Source organism: Acinonyx jubatus, chromosome X, assembly GCF_027475565.1.
Source record: "Acinonyx jubatus isolate Ajub_Pintada_27869175 chromosome X, VMU_Ajub_asm_v1.0, whole genome shotgun sequence".
NCBI lineage: Eukaryota > Metazoa > Chordata > Mammalia > Carnivora > Felidae > Acinonyx > Acinonyx jubatus.
In genome coordinates this window covers 109004139-109027422 of record NC_069389.1, presented here as the reverse complement: position 1 = coordinate 109027422, position 23284 = coordinate 109004139, and the positions used below count along the sequence as shown (strand labels likewise).

The 23284-nt window shown below is 43.1% G+C and overlaps 1 protein-coding gene across 6 annotated transcripts in view; it reads right to left on the bottom strand.

The window, feature by feature from the left end:
- Positions 1-1080: 1080 nt before the first annotated feature.
- Positions 1081-23284, bottom strand: part of SLC9A6 (solute carrier family 9 member A6) — a 62978-nt gene continuing 40774 nt past the window's right edge. For 5 of the 6 annotated variants that reach the window (XM_053201727.1, XM_053201728.1, XM_053201726.1 and 2 more), the window contains 5 exons: positions 22287-22440; positions 15910-15940; positions 13369-13448; positions 7585-7690; positions 1081-3820 (listed from right to left, as the gene is read on the bottom strand). In XM_053201727.1, coding sequence (XP_053057702.1) covers positions 3548-3820; positions 7585-7690; positions 13369-13448; positions 15910-15940; positions 22287-22440 — 644 coding nt within the window. In that variant the 3' untranslated portion in view covers positions 1081-3547. Of the gene's footprint in view, positions 3821-7584; positions 7691-13368; positions 13449-15909; positions 15941-17068; positions 17159-22286; positions 22441-23284 lie in introns of all 6 variants that reach the window. The other variant, XM_053201730.1, reaches the window with a different exon arrangement.

Genomic DNA, 23284 nt, shown 5'->3' with positions numbered 1-23284 from the left:
GTATCAGAGAGGGGTGCAAAAAATGGGACCTATTATTATTATGATTTCCAATTTATTCCAAGCCTCATACCTTATACTGCATAATCCGTACGGGGGGCTTCCTATCAAGGATGTCCCGATGAAGTTCAAAACATCTATACTTTCATCTCTTTACACTGCTGCATTGGGTCAGGTTAACAAATGTCCCTGCTCAAATCAAATGTTGGGTTTCACCTGTGAATTAGAAAACATACGTTTGTGGGGCGCCTGGGGGGCTCAGTCGGTTGGGCGTCTTGACTTCGGCTCAGGTCATGATCTCATGGCTCGTGGGTTCCAGCCTCGCGTCGGGCTCTGTGCTGATGGCTCAGAGCCTGGAGCCTGCTGTGGATTCTGTGTCTCCCTCTCTCTCAGCCTCTCCCCAGCTTGTGCTCGCTCTCTCAGAAATAAATAAGACATTAAAAAAATTTTTTTTTTAAAGAAAACATGGGTTTGTTCCAGAAGAGGTGTGGTGTGTAGGCCACCTGTGTCTCTCACTGGATCACGAACAAGAAAGCTGGCAGCAAAACACAGAACCAGTGTGGTCGGTGCCTTTACTAGACAAAGTTGCTGTCAATAACAATCTAACCTCTAAAACTGCTCAGGTACAAAAAGAAAGACCTATCTTTAACTTGCAAAAAGGATTATTTGCATGATCATGCTTTCCACCAGACTTGGAACTGCCTTTCTCCCTAAGCAGATACAGAATCTACTCTTGCCAAATAATGCAATGAACATTTTCGTGACATTATCCATTACCAAGCTAACAGGCTACAAACCAATGTGACAGAATTCGACTGCCCTGAGTCGAATTGTTAATTCGACTGCCATTTGTTAAATGGTTCAATCGTGACCATAAGCAAATATGTCCAGCCTTACCCATAAGCCCTCCCCCCCCCCCCAAATTGGCAACCCCGTATGTTACGTTCTGGTAGGTTTCTGTTTGTTCTTTTATTAAACATCAGTCTTTCCTGCTTTCCCAGTAGGTGTATAGGTAGAAAAATAAATGAAGTCAGTACTCTTTACTGCTTTCTCGCTAGAATAAACTGTGACTCAAATACGGTGACTGGTTATTTGCAAGGCTATAATTTTTTTTAATGACAGATTTTCCTAAAAGAAACCACTATAACATCTGTCCAAGTACTGCAAGGGAAAACAAAAAATACATACAGATTAAGTCTATTTCTTTAACAGCACATTGCCAAACACAGACAAGGAGGATAGATGCCAAGGAACCTTACAAAATGACTTTAAAAGATGCAATGTTTGAGTCATTCAAACGTGTAGGGTTCACAAAGAACAGAACAGCAAGTCCGAGAGCAGCTCTACTTGTGCGTGATGGTAACTCAGACTGTCCTTCATTCAAGTTCACTCAGGTGTCTAAAACCAATGGGTATGAGAGCACAGTTTGTGTTTTCTTCTTTGCTTGGAGATGCACACACAGATCAGAGGAGAGGAGAATCTTCCAGATGCTGACGTAAGCACAGAAGGCTTGGTTCCCCTCTGATACAGCACGAAGGCAGATTCAGTTGACTCAAGCTGTATCGGTTTCCCTAAGAAAAAGTCTTATGCATGCTGAAAGAGACGAGTTACTGAATTTGTCATGCTAAGTATTTACAGCCATTTTCATGAAGTGAGCTCAGTAACCTGACAGAATATAAAAGGTAGTTGTTCATTTTTTGTATGACCTTTTACAACTTGAATAACTGCGTGGGTAAATGATGCTGAAGTTCAAAGCCCCTCAAACACACATTAGCAAGAATTAGAGACTGCATGAAGAGGCACACATTCATTATATAAAATGCACACTTCGCGGGGTTCCTGCATAGCAGGAAAGTCGGTACCACTACATAACAAATGGCTATCTATGCCAACAGTTAGAGCTGCCACTCAAGGGTACAACGGGAGAATTCCCTTAAAATCTCCAGGAGTGTTTGCAACAGTACAGCTACCTGGGGGAGAATATTTTGCTCGGAAAAGATATTTTTGGCTGGAAAATTTTAGTATCACGTAAACAAATCAATTTTGCGAATTGGGGAAGATTTAAGGCAATGCTACTCAGACCCGAGGGGGGAAAGACCCACAAGAGCTCGTATTTTTCTTCTGAAACCTTAACAGGTCAGGATCGACATCAGAGACTAACCCCCTTCTAAGCGTTCAACGCACCTGCAGGTGTTTCCAGCATTACAAAGTAGAATCTTTCATTGTCTCAGTAGGAAATGGGAAGTTGCTATGTACTCTTCCTTGAAAACTGTAAAAACAAAAAACAAAAACAAAAACAAAACCCACCACACCCACACACACCCACACACCACCCACACACCCACACACGGCAGCTTGGGCATTTCATATTAAAAAGTCACATGAAAACTAAGACAACTACCGCCGGTGCACATAAAGGAGCCACTGCCCTTATGATAAGCTCTCCAGGGCAGCGCGGTTCTTTACGACGGACTTTGATGTAGTGTGGCAACGATCATGGAGTCATAAATTAACTTTTAACATCAAGTGCAGGCTAACGACTGACAATTAGACACAGTAAGTTCAAAAATTTTACATTTTGCTCCTGTTTGGCTGCTAAAGAGCAGCAATTTAAATTGATATAAAAACATTTGACCACAAAGCTTGCTATACAGATCAAGTTTATAATCAAAAAGTAAGCAGCAACTGAGTTTCTTATTTAAACTTATCTGGTATTGAATATTTACACATTTGGGAAGAGAGATCTCCGAAAGACCATCCCCCCACCCCTTTATTCCCTTCCTGTGCTCTGCCCCTGCCCCTGCCAACAGAAACCACGTGCCCTGAACTATGAACACCCGTACTTTTGGCTAAGCTGGCCCGATAACGCGACGCCTTCCTACGGTCTTGGTCTGGGAGAAAAGTAACAAAGTCTTGGATGTCTTTTCCGAACACCAGTGTCACTGAATCTGTTCTTTCACGGCGAGGGGGGAAAGCGCCCCCCACCCCGCCCATTTCACTCCCAAGCCCAGCGGGGCAAGATCTGAACACCCTCAGCCTCTAATGCCACAACAGGCCACCGGAGAAAAAAGAAAGAAAAAGGTCACATCCAAGGCAGGAGCAATGAACACGTGCTTGTTTCTCTCCTCCCTGGGCTTCCCCAGAAATAACACGCCCTCTTTCCTCTCCCTCCCCTCCCACAAAACAAAATTAATTCACGGCACAAGAACTTGGTACTCTGGTTAAGTATCAGGTAAGTGTAAGAAAGAGTACATGTGTCACTTTTTATACTTTAACTGAGACGTAAAGCTAACGGAACACACAACATCACTGTGAAAATAACTTTTTTCTAAAACAGATCCAATCTACATAGTGCAGCCAATGAAACATAAGGGAATAGTTTGTTCACAACCTGCCTTGTACAGGGTATTTATATTCTCTCGATGCCATATAAAGAGCATTTATATAGCTTAAACATTCAGAGACATGCACTGGGACTTTTTAGGTAGTACAAATTTCTTCACAATCACATGTGCAAATTTTACAAATCACTAAGTGAGTATTAGTAAGCTTAGGCCGGACTGTGTCTCGTATTATCTAACAAATTTAATGGGGGTTCAGAATCATCCATGGGAAGAACCAAGCGTGTTCCCCGAATGACCAGTTCGTGGTCCCCAAATGAGAGCTCCCGATCCAAGGCATCTTCTGAACTATTTCCCATAAACCTCCTAGGGGCACCGGATGTTCCTGATTCGGTGTTCACAGTAGAATCCCCATACGTCAGACTAATGTCGCCATCATTGAGAATGAGATCGGAGTCATCGTCTTTCAACTGCTCCTGGTTCTAAATGCAAATAAAATAAGTCTTAAGAATTGCTGTGCGACTCAAGAAACATTTCCGACGGAAGAATTTTCAAGGATTCCCTATTTAAAACCCTCCAGCACCAGCCTGCTGCCTTCAGAAGGCCTACAGTCCTTACCTTAAAGACGCCTCGTGACCCAGACCCTTCACCCTCTGCTGCAACTGCTTCACCCACTCCAACTACCCCACCGTGTGCCTGCCATCTGAACCGCTGACAGGTGCCCCAATCGCTCACGCTTTCCCCTATCTCCCGTCTCCCCCGCCTTCCTTCCTGTGACTAGAGCCTATCACTGAGGTCGCAGCTTAAAATAAAGTCCCCTTCTCTGCCCTGATCCAGCCACCTGACGGTTCAGGGCACACAGAAAGTATTCTCCAAATGTTAGTTTAATGGATTATTGAATGGGTTTATATAAGTGAAGCTTTTAACGTCTGTATTAACAATGCCTAATAAAAGAATACCCCCAAATTTGTTGAACCCTCACTGTGTATTTGTCTACCAGCTCAATAAGCCTCGGTTGTAACGGAGACTTTGTGGCCACAAAAGTATAATTAAATAACGTTCTACAAAAGGGGGAAAAATCAAGCATGCATATAATGCCATTTTGGTCAATGAAAAAAATGTACGTGTGCATAGGCTGATAGAAACGGCTTACATCCAGCTCTTCTAAGCTGTGTGTTTAAAAATCTTAGAATTTGTCTAACGTAGACTGAGGAGGCTGTTAGACGCAAATTTAAAACATCTTTAATTTTTTTTTAAAAAATTTTAACTTGTTTTTAAATTTAAAACTTTAATTTTCAAGTGGAAATTTGCCCACTCGAAGATACGTGAATCAAAACCCAAACAAGCCCGCTCCACCAACCAACCATAATCCCCTTCTGCCCGATACAAGTTCGAAGGCTAAGTCTGAGCAGCGTCTACCCCCTCACTGAGCAATACTTCCAACGAAGTTGTGGCGCCTTCACGCGTCAGTGGGGCTCTGGAGCACCCTCTAAGGTCTTCATTAAGGTTGGGGTTTGGGCCAATGTCTACCAAATTTTAAAATGTATATGCTTTTTGCCCCAGCAATTTAACCTTTAAGATCTATTTTATATACCTTTATATGTACTTGGATAAATTCATATGTAACAAGAACGTTCACCATAACAGGAGAAGCAGGAAGCAATAAATGCCCCTGCCTTCTGCTATAAACATTATTTGTAATAACAAAGAAAGAAAAGGAAACAACTTAAAGGTCTAGCCAAAGGCGGATGATTAAGTCAATGTTGGTGCAAGCACTATGCAGCCATGAATAAAGAGAAGGCAATGGGTTCTCATGGACTCCTCAAAAGGTGGCCACAATGTATCAGTAAGTGAACAACCCAAGTAGCAGGAGGATGCAGTTGTGATCTCATTCGTGTAAGCCAGTAACAAAGCTATACACACATGTATAAGTTTGTGCGTATAAAACAGATTAGGAAGTACACACAATAAATCCTTCGTAAAGACTGCCTCTGCGGGGGAGACATATGTGGGAGGAGGGGACTTCGATATTTCGTATTGTCTATTCCACACTATTTGGCCACAAGTATGTTTTTTTTTACGTTTATTTATTTTTGAGAGAGACAGATTACGAGTGGGGCAGGGGCAGAGAGAGAGGGAGGCACAGAACCCAAAGCAGGCTCCAGGCTCTGAGCCGGCAGCACAGAGCCCAATGTGGGGCTCGAACCCATGAACCACGAGATCATGACCTGAGCCGAAGTCGAATGCTTAACCGACTGAGCCACCCAGGCACCCCTTGGCCACAGTATGTTAACTTTTATAACTAGAAAAGTAGTTGAGAACAATGAAAAATAACATTAAAAGTTAAGTTTTATGGTTGTTATGGGTTACATTATATCCCCCCGCAAAAGATGTTGAAATCCTAACCTCGAGTCCCTGTGAATGTGACATTATATGGAAATAGGGTCTTTTCAGATAATCAAATTAAGATGAGGTCATTAGTGTGGGCCCTGATCCCATAGGACTGGTGGGTGTCCTTAAAAATGGGGAAATTTGGCCACACACACACACACACACAGAACGTCGTGTGAAGATGAAGACAGAGGGGCGCCTGGGTAGCTCAGTCAGTTAAGCATCTGACTTCAGCTCAGGTCATGATCTCACAGTTCGTGGGTTCGAGCCCCACGTCGGGCTCTGTGCTGACGGCTCAGAGCCTGGAGCCTGCTTTGGATTCTGTGTCTCCCTCTCTCTCTGCCCCTCCCCTGCTCACGCTCTGTCTCTCTCAAAAATGAATCGACTTAAAAAATATTTTTAAAAAAGATGAAGACAGAGATCCATGCGGTGCATCTGTAAGTAAGGAACACCAAAGACTGCCGGCAAACCAGCAGAAGCTGGGGAGAGGCCTGGAGCAGGCTCTTCCTCCCAGCCCTCAGAAGAAGCCAACACTGCCCACACTTTGACCTCAGACATCAAGCCTTCAGAACTATGAGCCAATACATTTCTGGTGAACCATGCGGTTTGCGGTACTTTGTTATGGCAGCCCCGGGAAACGAACACGATCATGTTCTGTTTAGCTATATTCCACAGGGCACGCGGTTGTTGGGGAACTCGTGGCTTCTGGTGACGGTGAGCAGGTCTCTGGAACCCACGAGCCGACGCTCCCTGACTGGACTGACGAAGCTGGCTGTCCCCTCTGCACAGGGCCTCGTGGACTGACAGGGCACAGAGGGGAAGGAGGCCGCTTGAAAGGGAGCCCGGGAGATGCGGGAGAGAGAGGCAAGACAACACGCGTGTCCCCGCCGCACGAGGCACAGTCTGTCAGAAATGTGCACGGACTCAGCGGAGCACAAAGCTGTGGGGCGGCCCTCCCTGCTGGTGCCACCCCCCTCAAGACTCCTCTTCCGGTCCATTCCCTGGGGGGGTCTGCTCTCACGTGCCACAGAGGAGGCCGTAGGGAACGGAAGGCTGCGGGTCTACACTGCTTCACCGCTGCCTGGCCTCTCTACTCATGGTGTTGCATCACAGTGGTCAAGTTGGTGGGTTTTGTTAACGTGGGCACTTTATGCGATGCCACAGGTTATTTTTGAAGGGTTGGGTTAGAAGCAAATTAAAAAAAAAAAAAAAAAGAACTTGAAAAATAAGAGGTTCGTATTTTCAAATAAAGGCTGGTTAGCACTGGCCATTTCTTTCCGTGTTGCAGCACTTGCCGCACCACCAATCATGTGCCGGTAGCTAAGGAAAAAAATCTGGAATCTCGATTATATGTAGATATGCTAGCATATCCTAGCAATGTGGAACACGGGTAGATAAATGCTCGCTGATCCTCAAACGCTGGCAGGTTTCAAGTACGAGACCATCTGGCGCGCTGCAGGGATATCAAAGTTTGCCGCGTCAGTCCTCTCAACACGTCTGCGGCCGCTGTAGTCCGTAGGGGAAAACAGGACACCTCTAGCTCAGAGGTGACACCGAGCTCAGGCCACATACCGCAAATACATGAAAACCGGCACGGGACCAGAACCACGTACTAAAATCACGGACAGTAAGGTGAGGGAACGCGCCGTATCTGTTTTCAAATGACGTTTCAAAGACTGTGAATGGTAGCTGCGGATTTCAGTGTATTTTCTGGCTGAGCAAACTATACTTCTAGTCCCTCTTGTGGATTCTGTACGTCAGAGGCAAGCAAAGCAAAATCAAACCAGCGACCCGTCCACAGAGCGGATGAATTTCACTTCATGAAGAACTTCGCTTGTGGATAAAACCAACTTACCTCATAAGCTTGGGGGCTGGTCAGGCATCTCGCGATGGGCCCGCAGCAGGCGGGGAGCGTGGTGGTGAGGGGAGGCCCGCTGTGCGTCAGCAGAGGCTTCAGGTAGCTGTGCTGGTTAAGGAAGAGCCAGGTTCCGTTCTTCACAAATTCAAAAGAGCCACCCCTTTGATCACTACCGCCCTCGCTGCGTACCTGCCACTTCGGAGGAGAGCAAAGGGCTTTCACTTATGCCGCTCATTTTGTCACCGTGGTATACGCCCGTGAGATAGCCAAGGGAGAGTTTGTGATGACCTCTGTTTCACAGAAATGGAAAGCGAGGCTCAGAGAAATCAGTGATCTGCCTGAAGTCACACAATGAAGCAAAGGGAAGGACCAATACACAAACCCAGACGGGTTTGATTCCAAGTGCCATTTCCACGGCGTCCTAGTGCCTTTCTGATTTTACTAAAGCCAAACGGAAGACAAAATCACTCTCGATTCAGCACCAAAGGAGATATGGAAGAAAGTAAAGAGTGGTAAGAGGAGAAAAAAGATGAAATATTCGGTTGCAGAATATAGTGACAAAAATGGTTTTAATCATTTACTGTGAGTTCAGCTGGCCTCTCGAATGAGTTGAAACTTAGTATCAAAGGAAATTCAATTCTAAAAACGTTTAAAAAATGATGTATCGTTGAGTTCCTCTATCATAGACCCTCATTTCAGTATTCATTCATCTTCAAAAACTAAAAACAGACATGGTAACATATGTGATACTCAGAAGAAAACAAGAGGGAATCATAAGAAAAAGTAGAGAGAATGGGAGAAAGACACATACACATATACATTACAAATGAGGAATAGTCTGGGCACCTGGGCAGCTCAGTCAGTTAGGCATCTGACTCTTGACTTCGGCTCAGGTCATGATCTCAGAGTTTGTGAGATCAAGCCCCACATGGGGCTCTGCACTGACAGCATTGAGCCTGCCTGGGATTCTTTCTCTCCCTCTCTCTCTCTGCCCCTCCCTTGATCATCCTCTCTGTCAAAATAAAGAAATAAAAATTTTAAACATGAGGAATAGTCCTGTATCTATTAAAGAAATTAACAACCTTCTCAGACAAAACACTGCAGGCCCAGGTGACCTCACCGGTAAAATCTTCCTAGCATTTAAAGGAAAAAAACCCCACCAATCCTCCAGAAAATAGAAAAAGAGAAAAATTCTACCCCCTTCATTTTGTTAAACCAACATGTTATCTTGTTAACGATACCTGACAGGGGCATTATGACAAAACAACAACAACAACAACAACAACAACAACAACACAAACAAACCCCACAAGCCAGTCAGTATCACTCATGAAAACAGACACAAAAATCAGACACAAAAGATTAGTAAACTAAATCTAATGGTACATACATGGGATAACATATCATGACCAAGTGAGATTTGTTCCAGCAATGCAAGACTGGTTTAATATTCAAACAGTCAGTGGGGCGCCTGAGTGGCTCAGTCAGTTGGGCATCGACTTTGGCTCAGGTCAGGATCTCACAGTTTGTGGGTTCGAGCCCCACATCAGAATCTGTGCTGACACCTCAGAGCCTGGAGCCTGCTTCTTATTCTGTGTCTCCCTCTCTCTCTGCCCCTCCCTACTAATGCTCTATCTGTCTGCCTGTCTCTCTCAAAAATGAATAAACATAAAAAAACCACAATCAGTGAAAATCAGCACAAAGGCAGATTAAAGGAGAAAAAACAAATACATGATCATCTCATTTGATGCAGAAAACTCATCTGATAATATTCAATACCTGTTCATGATAAAAACTCTTGGCAAACTAGAAATAGGAGGGGATATTCTTAACTTGACAAAGGCTATCTCAAAAACCTACAGCTAATATCATACTTAATGGTGAAATATTGAAAATTTTCTTCCTGAGGTCAGGAATAAGACAAAATGTCCACTTATATTCAACCTTGTACTGGAAAGGTCCAGCCAGTGTAGTAAGATGTAAAAAAAGAAAATATAAGGAATTAGAAAAGAAAAAAAAATAGATAAGACACTATTATTCACTTGATTTTATGAACAGTAAATCAAAAAGAATCTATAAACTCTTCAATAATAAGTGAACTTAACAAGATTGCTGGATACAAAGTCAACATATAAAAATCCCAATTACATATCTACATATTAAGAGTAAATGAGTAGAAAATAAAGTACCATTTGCAATAGCATCAAATACTTAGGGGTAACAAATATAATGAAAGATGTGCAAGACTTGGCACTTAAAACTATAAAACATTAATGAGAGAAATTAAAGATCTAAAGAAATGGAGGGATATACTCTGTTCATGGATTCGAAACTCAATACTGTTAAGATGTCAGTTCTCTCCAAATTCGTCTACTGATTTAATACAAACCCCAAAGAATTGCCAGCAGGTTTTCTTGGTAAGTGTGTGTGTGTCTGTGTGTGTGTGTGTGTGTGTGTGTGTGTGTATGGAAAGTGGCAAGCTGTTTCTAAAATTTAGATGAAACTGCAGTGAGCCTAAAATAGCCAAGGCAATACTAAGGAATAACAAACCTGTAGGCTTTCCCTTATTGGACAGCAAGATTTATTACAAAGTGTAATAACTAATAGAGTGTGGTATTAATGTGAAAAAACGACAAATAGAAAAGAAAGTCCAGAGGCAGACCTCCACTTATATGGCCAAGTGGTTTACAACAAAGGCTCCAGTGCAATTAAGAAGGTTAAGGACAGCATTTTCAATAAATGGTGCTGGGTCAACTGAATTCTTATATGGGAGAAAAGTAGGTCTTGACCCATACCTCACACCATACACAAAAATTGACTTGTGGCGGATCGAAGACTTAAATGTGACAGCTAAGATAATCACACTTTTAGAAGAAAACATAGGACCTTGGGATATAAAAGATTTATCAAGACATGAAACCACTAACCTAAAGAAAAGAGTAATAAAGTAAACCTCATTAAAATGAAGAATTTCTGTCCCTCACAACATAGGATGAAGAAAATGAAAAGGTGAGCTACAGACTGGGAGAAGATACTCATCGTGTGTATAATCAACACAGAACCCAATTCAGTAACGCAGAAAGAACTACAAGCTAATAAGGAAAAGATAAGATGCCTCAAATAATGGGCAAAAGAACTAAACAGACCCTGCTTCATAAAAAAAAAAATGACATCCAGGTAGCCAACAAATATATGAAGGGATGCCTGGCCTCACTGGCCGTCAGAGAAGTGCAAATTAAACCACATATGGTAGCACTACACACCCACTGAAATGGCTAACATTTAAAAGGTGGATTAAAGATTGAGTTTTGGTGGAGGTGTGGGACAACTGGCACTCCCTTAAGTCACTGGTGGGAGTGTCAATCGGTTTATAGCCACTCTGGAAAACTGGCTGCCAGGATTGAGTCCAGCTCAACAATACACTTGCCCTAAATTTTTCTCCTGGGTATACACTCAACAGAAATGAGTGCTGGTGTTCACCAAAGGATGCATACATAGATGTTTAACTTTGTTTGTAATAGCCCAAACTGGGAAATGACTCAGATGTTTATCAACAGTGGAATGGCTGGAGAAAAAACAAAACAAAACAAAACAAAACAAAACAAAACAAAACAAAAAACAACCCTGTAGTATATTCACACTGTGGAACACCACACAGCAATGAACAAGAATGAATTACTGGCACAGGCAACAATATGGATAAATTACACGTTGTTAAGTGAAAAGAAGCAAGACATAAAATAATATGTAATATAGGATTTCATTTAGTTGAAGATAAAAACCCATGTTGCTAGAAATCAGAAGAGTGGCTGCCCTTTGAGGGGGGCAGGGAAGGCACTACTGACACTAAGGGAACACAGGCCAGCTTCTGGGATGCTGGAGGATCTTCTATATATCTTTAATTTTTTTTAAAGTTTATTTATGTGAGAGAGAGAGAGACAGCGCGTGATCACAAGCAGGAAAGGGGTAGAGAGAGAGGGATAGAGAGAATCTCAAGCAGGCTCTATGCTGTCAGCACGGAAGCCCAATGCAGGGCTCAAACCCATGAGCTGTGAGATCATGACCTGAGCCGAAACTAAGAGTTGGGCATTTAACCAACTGAGGGCCACCCAGGTGCCCCTATATCTTCAGATGGGTAGCAAGCACACAGGCATATACATAGGTCACAAGCTTAAGATTTGGATATATTATTTAAGGTATATATATCTCCATTACAACAAATAATCTGGCTATACAATGGAACTGAGATCTAGAGTGTGAATGATTAATTTTACTAGGGCACTAGGTATGAAAATTACTGGGTCTTAGTCCAGTAGTACTTAAAAGGGTAGTACTGAGTCAAATCTTGGTGTTTACTTCTGTAAGAATACACAGAAAAATAAACTATCATTCTACACTTTCTCTACATTAGGATTGTTTTATACATATATTATGCAGAAAATGTATAAAACATTTTATTCAGGAAATATTAAACAATTTTTGTTAAATTAGAGGGATGAAAAAGCCCCAAGAGATATGGGAGTGGCTTATACCCAAAATGCTGAAAATGGAGCCAAAAGTAATGACATAATCATTAAACAATTTTAAAGAGCCAGGATCTCCTACTGGGAGTCTTAATACAACAGATATGATTGCATTCTTGTTTCCATATACTTATTTAATTTTGAGTACTTGCAAAAAGTGATTATAAAAATCCAGCCAACAGAATATAGTAAGTAGTAGCTTCCAACGAAAAGTGCCAAGTGCATTTTTCTTTAAGTTTATTTATTTATAAGATGGGGGGCAGAGAGGGGGCGGGGAGGGAGAATCCCAAGCAGGCTCCACACTGTCAGCACGGAGTCTGACACGGGACTCAAATTCACGAACTGTAAGATCATGACCTGATCCGAAATTGAGCCAGACACTTAACCAACTGAGCCATCCAGGGCCCCCCAACTGCATTTTTCTCAAATATTCAAGGCTTTCATCACAAAGTCAAAAGCAAGGGAAAAGTTTTTACATGGTTGTCCCAAATTGCCTTCAGTAGAACATGAGCCAGGTTTTGATTCATTTACTAATAAGCTTCAGCTTGAAAGAACTCCGTGGTCCCTTTTTCTAGTTCAATTTTCAAGTAAGAAATTAATTTTAATAAATAGTAAGAGATAAAATATTTTTTGAAAGGCATGATTTAAACAGGTCATAGGACGTAACACAACCCAAAGCAGAGGTATGAAGAAGACGACTATGATAGGAGAAGAAAGAGATTTGGCAAACAGGGAAACACTGGCACCCTTAGTGGAGAGGAGAATCTTCCAGTCTTCTGAAAGGTCAGAGAAAACAGGCCTGTCCCTGCCTACTGAGGTATCTAGTATTTCTGTGTTTTCCATCTCATCCGCATGCTTTTCCCTAAGGCAGCCTTTCCTCTTTGACCCTAGAGCAAGTGCACTGACAAGGACCAACAAACACCTTTTGCAAGATTCACTAAATTAGGTAAAAGACCATGACTGCTCAATAAGTAAACCAATATATGGGACAGAGTCTATCGTAAGGGCTCCTGAGTCCCCCCTCTCACAGCCAGCCTCTGCACTAACCAGTCCCTACTGGTTTCGTAGGTTTTCAGGGCAATTCATTTGTGTGGGTTTCCTTTAATAGCTTTCTCCATCTGCTCCACTGAAGGGGAAAGGGAAGCCCAAATGTGGGTTTTGTATTCCACTTCTGGAAGGGAAGAGTCACAACAGTTGTTCCATTCAATTGTAACTGGCCACGTTCACATTACCATTTTTCCTCCTCAGTTAAGGATACTTATGATCAAAGTTGTACCATATCCGGAAAAGCCAGGCGCTCTCTGCTTTGGTGGTTCTTCTTTCATTTTCCGGAATGCCCTGCAAACAGATAATAAAGAAATCAATCCATACACCAAGATAAAAGACACATTTATGTAGAGTCATTTCTTTGTAGACTTGGAAATATAGCCTGCTTCATAGAAGATACTCTCTATCATGGGTAACATCAGAAATTTACTAGCTTGCATGTTGCAGCTTTGGAATGTGAAATGGAAATGTTTTTCTCAACACCTCTATTACTCAAGGCTGCCTGCTGATTTAGGAGTCTACTGTCATTTAAAAAAATCAATGTGGAATAATTCATCCCTAAATCTGAAAGACTTACACCCACAATGTGAATTGCATCTTAAGTAGAAAACATCACATCGACATCCCTATCTTTGGGAGTTGTTATGGGTCCCAAAAGTAACTGGCATTTTCAAAGGTGCTACTATGTTCTGAGAACACTAGTAAAATAAAGTAGAAAAAACCCATGGTAGGCCTGACTGGCTAGAAGAGAAAACTAACACAGCAAGCGGGCCTCTTCTAAAATAGCTTCCAAAAACAAACTGGATCCTTATTCGTAATGTGGTACAGTCAGCAGCGGGGCAGTTAGGTGATCTGGTTCATCTCAGCTCTGACATGGACTAAGCTGGACAAGTCCCTTCCCCTCTGAGGGCCTGGATTTCTTCACGTACACGGCGTGAGGCTTAGAGAATCTCAAAAGCCCTCTGCAGCATGGATGTTCCATGGTTCCATGATTTGTGAAGAACACAGTTTAGATTCTGGGTTTTGGTCCTTTCCTGTCCTTCCTGGTCTTCAAACTAAATAAATCTTCCTCTCAGCATGTACCAAAACATACACAATGCAAGAATCTTGGAGTACAGGTGTACTTCCTTTCACACCAGTACACAGAGGTTTGCGTGCCTCTGCGTTTCCAAGGGCAGTTAATCTACAAATCTCATGACCCCTTCAGCACAGAAACACCTGGACACCGACCCCCACACACTCCATACTTACTATCATGTTCCTCTCTGCTTCCCAGTGGACACTCGCAACACTGACTAAACCATATAACCAACCAAGACATCCACAAGGTTTTGAGGGCGAGGGAAAAATGGTATTTTTTCTGTATGTCCCAGCTGGGACTCACCTACCTGGCATTCTCTCTCCATTTCTATTTGTCCTCTGTGGTGACTGAGGTGACACAGCGGGTGAAGACTTATGTGGATCATGACAAAGCATTTGTCTGGTGAGCCGTGTGATATTTTATTCTGGTTTGGACACACGGGTGGAGGCACTGGGGAGCTACTACCTCTTAGACACCAATCCAATCAGCGCAGCATCATGGGGATTTATCCAGCCTTGTTTGTGCAAGTATTTCAAGCCCACGAAACTACACTTGTATGGTTCTGACCACAAAAGAGGCGAGTACTTACTGTGTTGCATACATACTCATCATTCAACAGCTGACAAAATTAGCATCAAGGAAATGAATCTGAGAAATGTATTTTTGGGGGGAACCGCACCCTGAAGACAAATAGACCACGGCTCGTTTCAGACCAGAAAAAGAATGTATTTTAAAAGAGATGCTTTCTACCTTTAAAAATTTAATTTCTGTGATTTCCCATCTAATGTCTTAGGACAGAGTCATGTATTCAGTGGTGCTCAGAGACCCTTATAAAGCAGATGGGGGGACGCCTGGGTGGCTCAGTCAGTTGAGTGTCCGACTCTTGATTTTGGTTTAGGTCATGATCTCACAGTTTCATGAGGTCAAGCCCCGCGTTGGGCTCTGCACTAACCCTGCAGAGCCTGCTTGGGATTCTCTCTCTCTCTCTCTCTCTCTCTCTCTCTCTCTCTCTCTTTCTCTCCACCCCTCCCCTGCTCATGCTCTCTCTCAAAATAAATAAATAAACTTAAAAAAATTATTTTTTAAAAAGCAGATAGAAAAGACCAGAAAAGGATGGTCAGTCTCAGGCTCAGGTTCAGAGGAACAAATGAGAAATGGACACCTAGGATTAAGCAAGGTTGAGGCCCAGGGCAAGGAAGTGCATTCTCCTGAACAGTCAGGGAAGACTGGCTGAAGACTGCAAAGCTTCCAGGCGGTTCTCAAGGGCAGCTGCTGGTCATCCAATTGGAAAGTTACACAGGAAGAGCAGCTGGAGTGAGGCTGACATCAGAGACAAGCCTTCATGCTCAAACCAGAGTGGAAAAAGGCTCCCTGTGCCAGAGCAGTCACTTGAAAACCCAGGAGTACTTAAGGGACTGTTCCCCTTCGTGGCCAAAGCCCAGGCTGGCCCACAGATAGGAGAGCTGTCACCCTTGATAACCACATGTTGTCTAAAATTTGGTTTTGTCTCTATCAAGCGGTGAGAAAAGCCAGGAATGATGTCAGTTAAAAGCTGGTACAAACAGGACAGGGTCTAAATAATAGTGGCGTGAAGTCTAGAGTAGACCATTGTCTTTCCAAACGGCTGCACATTCGACAAAACTGCTAGAGACAACACAAATGCATATTTACCAAATGTTCTTGGTCGGAATCAACACCAACCCTAAAGGAGAAACACAAAAGGCAAATGAGATCTTGAGGCCAAGTCAAGGTCTAGTCACATACGAACAGTGTCAGGCAGCTACTTTTCCTCACACGCGAGCTGCGGAATGGTTAACATTTTCTTGCTTCTCTCTGGTTGTTGATGTCGATTTTTGGCCCCTGCCACTTTCCTTAGCAACAGCTTGGATCCTGAGGCAGGCAGGGTCTACTAATGATTCCCTTCCTGCAGTCCCACTGACCAGTTTCAGAAAAATAACATTCTCGGCCCCGAATGGAAGTGCACTAGAAGCAGAGTCGGGGAAAGCAGCGCCGCCCTGATTGCCAGCGGTTCCTATTCGGACCTCTCAGCTCTCATGGCAACATTCTGTTATGATGGCTGAAGAGAGGGCCCGGTTACAGTTTTTTTTCATAGGCTAATGGACAGATATTAGCCTCGGTTCTTCATAATTATCTTTTATGTGCTTAAAATTCCTGCTTTCCGTAACCCAGGGAACAGCTTCATTATGAAGCTCTCTTTGATTCCCCTCTCTCCCCTCAAGACCAGCACCCACCAACTTTGTTCATTCTTTCTCTAAACCGTTTCCCAAATCTTCTTTCCTTTCTATCCCAACTGCTCGGGCTCAGGCCTCATTCTGACTCATGGGGTTGGAGGCAGTTGGCCGAAAGGTTGTCCAGCTGCCAGGCTGTCCCCTAGAGTCAGGTGTCTAAAGCATGGAACTCACTGGGTCATTCCCTTGGCAAAAGACTCTGAGAGTGACTTACAAGCGACAGGGCCAAGTCTAAAGCCCCTTGGGCGGCTTTGAAGATGCTACAAACTAGCGACCCCTGCCACTCTGACCTAGCTCTCCACTCTCATTTCTCCTCATTCTCCTGTACATATCCTCTATTAGCCATTCCCACCCCCTTCTCTCCCTGGCCCCTGTCCTCTCCCAAGCCTCCATGCCTTTGCTCAGGCCATCCCCTCTAACTGAAACACGTGGCCCTTCATGTGTTCCCAACAACTTTTTCTAATTCCGAACGAATCATTCTATAACCCCTGCAGGTGGAATCATTCTTTCCTCCATGCTTCTACAGCACTTTCTAGATTCCTCTATTAGAACACTCAGCACAGTAGAGTATAATTATTTACCTGTCAGTCTCCCCAAATAGACTGTGAGCTCCTTGAGGGTAAAGGCCATGTCTCAATTCATCTCTGTATCCCCAGAGTCTAGCACAGTACCTGATACACAATAGGTGCTCAAATGTTTATCGATTAAGGTCACTACTACAGACAACACAGAAAAAACAGCAGTGTGAGAAGCTGCAGCAGGAGCATCTCAGAATACAAACACACCGAAGGGAGGAAAATGATGCAAGACCTCATCTGGAAGGCAAGTGAATCATGGTCAAGTACTTGAAAACGGACAGCCATGACCAGATTCATAATTCAAAGAAAGGCTCAGTTCTTCTGTGTTAAATGGCCAGAAGCTGTTTAATACCTTCTCAGCCATATTAAACTCTGGACCCATTTGTGTACATAAAGTGACATCTAGTGGTCTTGGAGATAGCACATTTGTAACACTCAGAATGTTACCAGAAGCCAGGTCAGTGTAATAAACATCTACGGAGCATTTATTATCTGCCAGGCACTGTGCTAGGCACAGGGCATAGACACGAATGAGACACAGCCCCTTCCCTCAAGGAGCTCACAGACTAGTGGGGGCTACAGAAACAACTAGAGCGCAATCCCCCAAGGGCTCTGCAATCAAGGAGAGCTGGGCTCCAGTTTGGCCTCGGCCCCTTTCTAGCTGTGTGAACTTGGGGTTATGCAGTCCAATGAACTCCAAGTTTATCACCTGGAAAATGGGGATAATACCCACCACTTAGAGTTGATGCAAGGATTAAATGAGAAAATGTATCTAAAGGTTTTAAAGGTATCTGATGCATCACTTCATCCTCACTAAACAGCAGCTCATACAGCATTTCTGTCATCACGAGGCCGACCCAAATAAGCGTTGTCATAGAGATACCCGCGGGAAGCACACGGAAGGAAGAGTGGCTCCGTTGGAAGAGGGCAAAGGGAGGAGGCCTCAGAGCTGTGCTATTTCCTGGGGGTGAAGGAGAATTCCAGGCAGAGGAAACAGTAGGAGCAAAGGCTCGGAGACAGAGGACTGCCAAGTATGTGCGGGAAATGACAGGGAGCCAAGTGTGACTGTCACAAACTACCTGAAAGGACACAGGGATAAGCTGGCTGGCTGGCTTCAGCTCACTGAGGACCCTTTGTCCGCACAACAGCTGGAGTGATCCTTTCACACCGTAAAACAGATCATGTCACTCCCTTGCTTTAAAATCCTACACGATTTCCAGCCGGATTTAAAAATCCAAACTCCTCACCACGTCCTACAAGACCAAATAGCAGGGTTTCCCAAACTACGGCCCAGAGGCCACATCTGGTATGCCTCCTGTTTGCTGGGAACTCAGCCATCACAACTGATTTACATATTATCTATGGCTGCTTTCACGGTAGGGCTGAGTAGTGGAGACAGAGACCATATGGGCTGTAAAGCCTAGAATATTTACTACCTGGCCCTTTACAGGACATGTTTGCCAACTCCTGCCCCTGTAGGGTCTTGCCCACCTCATTTCCTACCTACCCATCAATCACTATTTCCAGCTATGTGGGCTTTTTTTCTGTTCATTATACAGGCAAAGTTTGTCCTGCCTCAGGGCCTTTGCACTTGCTTTCCCCACTGCCTAGACCACTCTTCTTCCCGCTCACTGTTTAACTCTCAATGTCCTGTCATTCAGGTAGACTGAGCTCAAATGGAACCTGAGAGACCTTAGCTTACCTCTGTGTATAAAGTTCACTCTATCCCCAGTCACTATCACAGTACTGTGTTTGTCGTCACAGTATTTAATACCATCTAAATTGTTTTCTTCATTTATTCATTTACTAGCTTATTGTCTGTCTTTTCCCGCTGAAGTATAGATTCCATGAGACCAGGGACCTTTTCTATCTTATTGCTACCACTATATCCCTCCCTCCAGAGCAGGGTCTTTTAAGCTTTGCATTACTGATATTTCAGCCCAGATGACTGTTTGTTGTGGGGTGCTGCTCTGTGCACTACCAGACATTAAGGGGTATCCTTAGCCTCTGCCGACGAGATGCCAGGAGCAGCCTCCTCTCTTGGGATTGTGACAATCGAAAATGTCTCTAGACATTGCCAAATGCCTGCCCTCCCCCCACCTGAGAACCACAAAGAGTCTAAAACAGTGCCTGGCACATGGTTGGTCTCCATTGGTATTAATCAAATGAATGAATAAAAGGTACCTTTGAAATGTTGTGCTAGGAGCTTTACAGACATTAGCTCACTGAATCCTTACAACAACCCTGGAGGAGGCAGGTACCATCACACACACGTTACAAATGAGGAAACAGAGGCTCACAAAGGTTAAAGAACTTGCCCAAGATCATAGAATTGGTGAATGAAGGAGCAAGAACCCAGAGTCAGATCTAAGCCTGCATGAATCTTAAACTTTAAAGACTTATCAGCATCCTCAAAATTGCACTAGAAACATTTCAGGGGAGGGAAAAGAAACGTAAAATCCAGCCTCTGCTCACAAAGAGGTCATAAAACCCCAAAACAACAATAAAAAGAACTAATCTAAGACTGTAAGGCAATGCATATAATTAAGTGCCAAACTATGCTACGGGACAGGCAAGATGGGCCAAGGCACTTGCAGAGCTGGTGAGACTGATTCAACTCTATGAGAAGGGTGTTTTTCTTGGAGGGGGGGTAAGCATGGGTAATTTTGTGTGGATCTCAGTCAGGAAAGAGAACTGAGACTCTACTGGACAGCATTATTTTTCATAAATTATCTTATATTTAATTTTGTTCTTCTCAGTAGAATAAGGAAAAATCTTCACCTACAAGCTCTTAAGAAAGGAGTTTAATCCTTCTGAAATTTAACATCCTCATTTCTCAATGCAGCACAGTCCACGAGAAAGGTGAGACTGGAGGCTTCTTTGTCTGCTACTTCATTCTCTGTATGACCTTGAACAGCTTAGAAACTTCTAAAGCCGCTATTTCCTCACTTGCAAAATGGAGGTATTGTGATAAGATAAATATGTGAAATGCACTTAGCACAATGCCCAGCACATAGCAGGTGCTCAACAAATGCCAGGGCTTCCCTGAAGTCATGATCAGAATTATAAGAACATTATTTTCGATTATATGCCATAATAGCACAGAAATTGGAAGAAAGGAGTTTGAATAGCAAAGAGAAATAAAGACAAAAATAACAACATTCAAAGTGTGATTTAGGGCTGGCTGGTCTTTAGAATGTTTAAGAGAAAGGCATAATAACATGAAAAGATGCTCAACATCACTCCTCATCAGGGAAATACAAATCAAAACCACACTGAGATATCACCTCACACCAGTCAGAGTGGCTAAAATGAACAAATCAGGAGACTATAGATGCTGGCGAGGATGTGGAGAAACGGGAACCCTCTTGCCCTGTTGGTGGGAATGCAAACTGGTGTAGCCGCTCTGAAAACAGTGTGGAGGTTCCTCAAAAAATTAAAAATAGACCTACCCTATGACCCAGCAGTAGCACTGCTAGGAATTTACCCAAGGGATACAGGAGTGCTGAGGCATAGGGGCACCTGTACCCCAATGTTTAGAGCAGCACTCTCAACAATAGCCAAATTATGGAAAGAGCCTAAATGTCCATCAACGGACGAATGGATAAAGAAATTGTGGTTTATATACACAATGGAATACTACGTGGCAATGAGAAAGAATGAAATCTGGCCTTTTGTAGCAACATGGATGGAACTGGAGAGTGTTATGCTGAGTGAAATAAGTCAGTCAGAGAAAGACAGATACCATATGTTTTCACTCTTATGTGGATCCTGAGAAACTTAACAGAAGACCATGGGGGAGGGGAAGGAAAAAAAAAAAGTTAGAGAGGGAGGGAGCCAAACCATAAGAGACTCTCAAAAACTGAGAATAGGGGCACCTGGGTGGCTCAGTCAGTTAAGCGTCTGACTTCGGCTCACGTCATGATCTCACGGTCTGTGAGTTCGAGCCCTGTCAGGCTCTGTGCTGACAGCTCAGAGCCTGGAGCCTGTTTCAGATTCTGTGTCTCCCTCTGTCTCTGACCTTCCCCCGTTCATACTCTGTATCTGTCTCAAAAATAAATAAATGATAAAAAAAATTTTTTAAATAAGCCTGAGAATAAACAGGGTTGATGGTGGGGGGGAGGGGAAAGTGGGTGATGGGCATTGAGGAGGGCACCTGTTGGGATGAGCACTGGGTGTTGTATGGAAACCAATTTGACAATAAATTTCATATTAAAAAAATAACATAAAATAAAATAAAAAAGAGAAAGGCATAATAGAATGAAAAACATGGAGAAGAGATTTTATAAAATGTGAAGTGCTGTTTTCTCTAATGAACCCTACATGTTCTAGAGGCTCAGTAGAGGGTCTATGAAGTTTCAGCCAAACACAGAACTAACATCTATAAAAGCTTTAGCAACACAGGCTGCTGTATCCATGGAAACAATGCAGAACTCTTGAGATACAGGGAGCTTTCCAACTGAATACATTAATGAGTATGCATTTAACCCTTCACAATCTTGGCCTTGGATTGTCAGGTTAGCAACAGTGCTGATCATAAAGTTGAGAAAGAAAGATAATGTCTAGGACTGATTAGGGTTGGGACAAACTGGATTGTCTCACAGGCTGCAGATAAGAAGAAACAGTTTTGATTTGATCGGGTGATATGGGTCAAAAGCCTTAAATATATGCATATCCTTTGATTAAGCAACTCCACTCCTAGGAATGGATCCTGAGGAAATGATCAAACAAATGCACATTGGTGTATGCGTTTATGAACGTTCACACTGTTAATGGTAACACTAATAGCAAATCCTCAAATGTTAATGCTACTAGAAAAATCTTAGAAACAATGCAAAAGTCCAAAGACAGGGATTTGTTTAAATAGCTTATGATGTATGCAGCCATTAAATTATGATGTAAATATATTTACTGACATAAATGTCCATGCTAGATTACAGTTAAAAATCACTTTACAAGAATCCCTGTAGCGTTGCCCCTTTTTTGTTAAAAAATATATATACATAATGCACAGCAAGAGATCTTGGAAGGACATCCCTCGAAGTGTGAACAACTTTCTTTTGCCCATTTCCCATTTTCTTTGTACTACGTTGTATACTTTTTTAAAGGAAAGAAATAAAACCTCATACATTCGTCAAGGCTTAGAATTTTCTCCTAATTAAAAGAAAAACCCCCCCGAGTGATCATTTAACTGCAAATGAGGTCCCCAGGCGCTACCTACCTTATATGCAAGCATGACAGCATGGCAGTTGTGCCGCCGCCAAATACCCATACAGTAAAAAACACAATCAGAAGCGTGGTGCTGAACATCATCTGGCGTGCGTAAGTTGCAGTATCCCGAATGGCCAAAGCAAATGCCATTGCGCCGCGGAGGCCTAGAAGGGAACGGAAGAGGTCTTTTCCTTCGATAACTCATTACCAACGCGAGCTTCATAAATTCAGAGAAATAAAGCACATTCTGAGAACTCAGAAGCACGTGAACAACTACATGAACATACGAAGCATACACAGATAAAGAGAATTAGTAGATGATACTGACATGCCCTGACCTTTTAATAATAGTTAACATTTTATTTTTAAGTTCACATATACTAAAATCTACTCTTTTCTGGTGTACAGTCCCATGCGCTTTGATGAGGCATCAAAGTGTGTGGCCACGACCACGACTAAGACACAGTACAGTGTCGTCGCCCTCACCAACCCCCTCCCCGAATTCCTTGGGGCCACACAGTTTTAGCCCAACCTCTCTGTCACCCTGCCAAACCCCTGCCAACCCCCGAGCTATTTCTCCATCACTACGCTTTTGTCTTTTTTGAGAATGTAACCTTTTGAGACTGGCTTCTTTCACGCTGCACGATGCCCTGAGGGTTCGTCCATGTTGTGCTTATCCACAGTTTGGTGTTTGAGTGCTGAGGAGCACTCCGTGGCCTCACGGACATCCTACAGTTTGCCTATTCATTCACCCACTGGGCTATTTCCAGATTTTGGCAATTGTGAATACAGCTGTCGTAAATACGTAACAGGTTTTTGTGTGAAAATACATTAATCTTTATCTTCTCCACTACATGTGCTGTATTTCTGAACCAGGAATTTGAAACCAGAAAAACATTCTCACAGAAGGGAATCGGACACTATAAAAAGAATTTTCTATTGGAGGTTGCGACTTCCACCTTTCAGGGAGTCTCATCTTACTAGCACATCATTTCCATTTAAAATCAA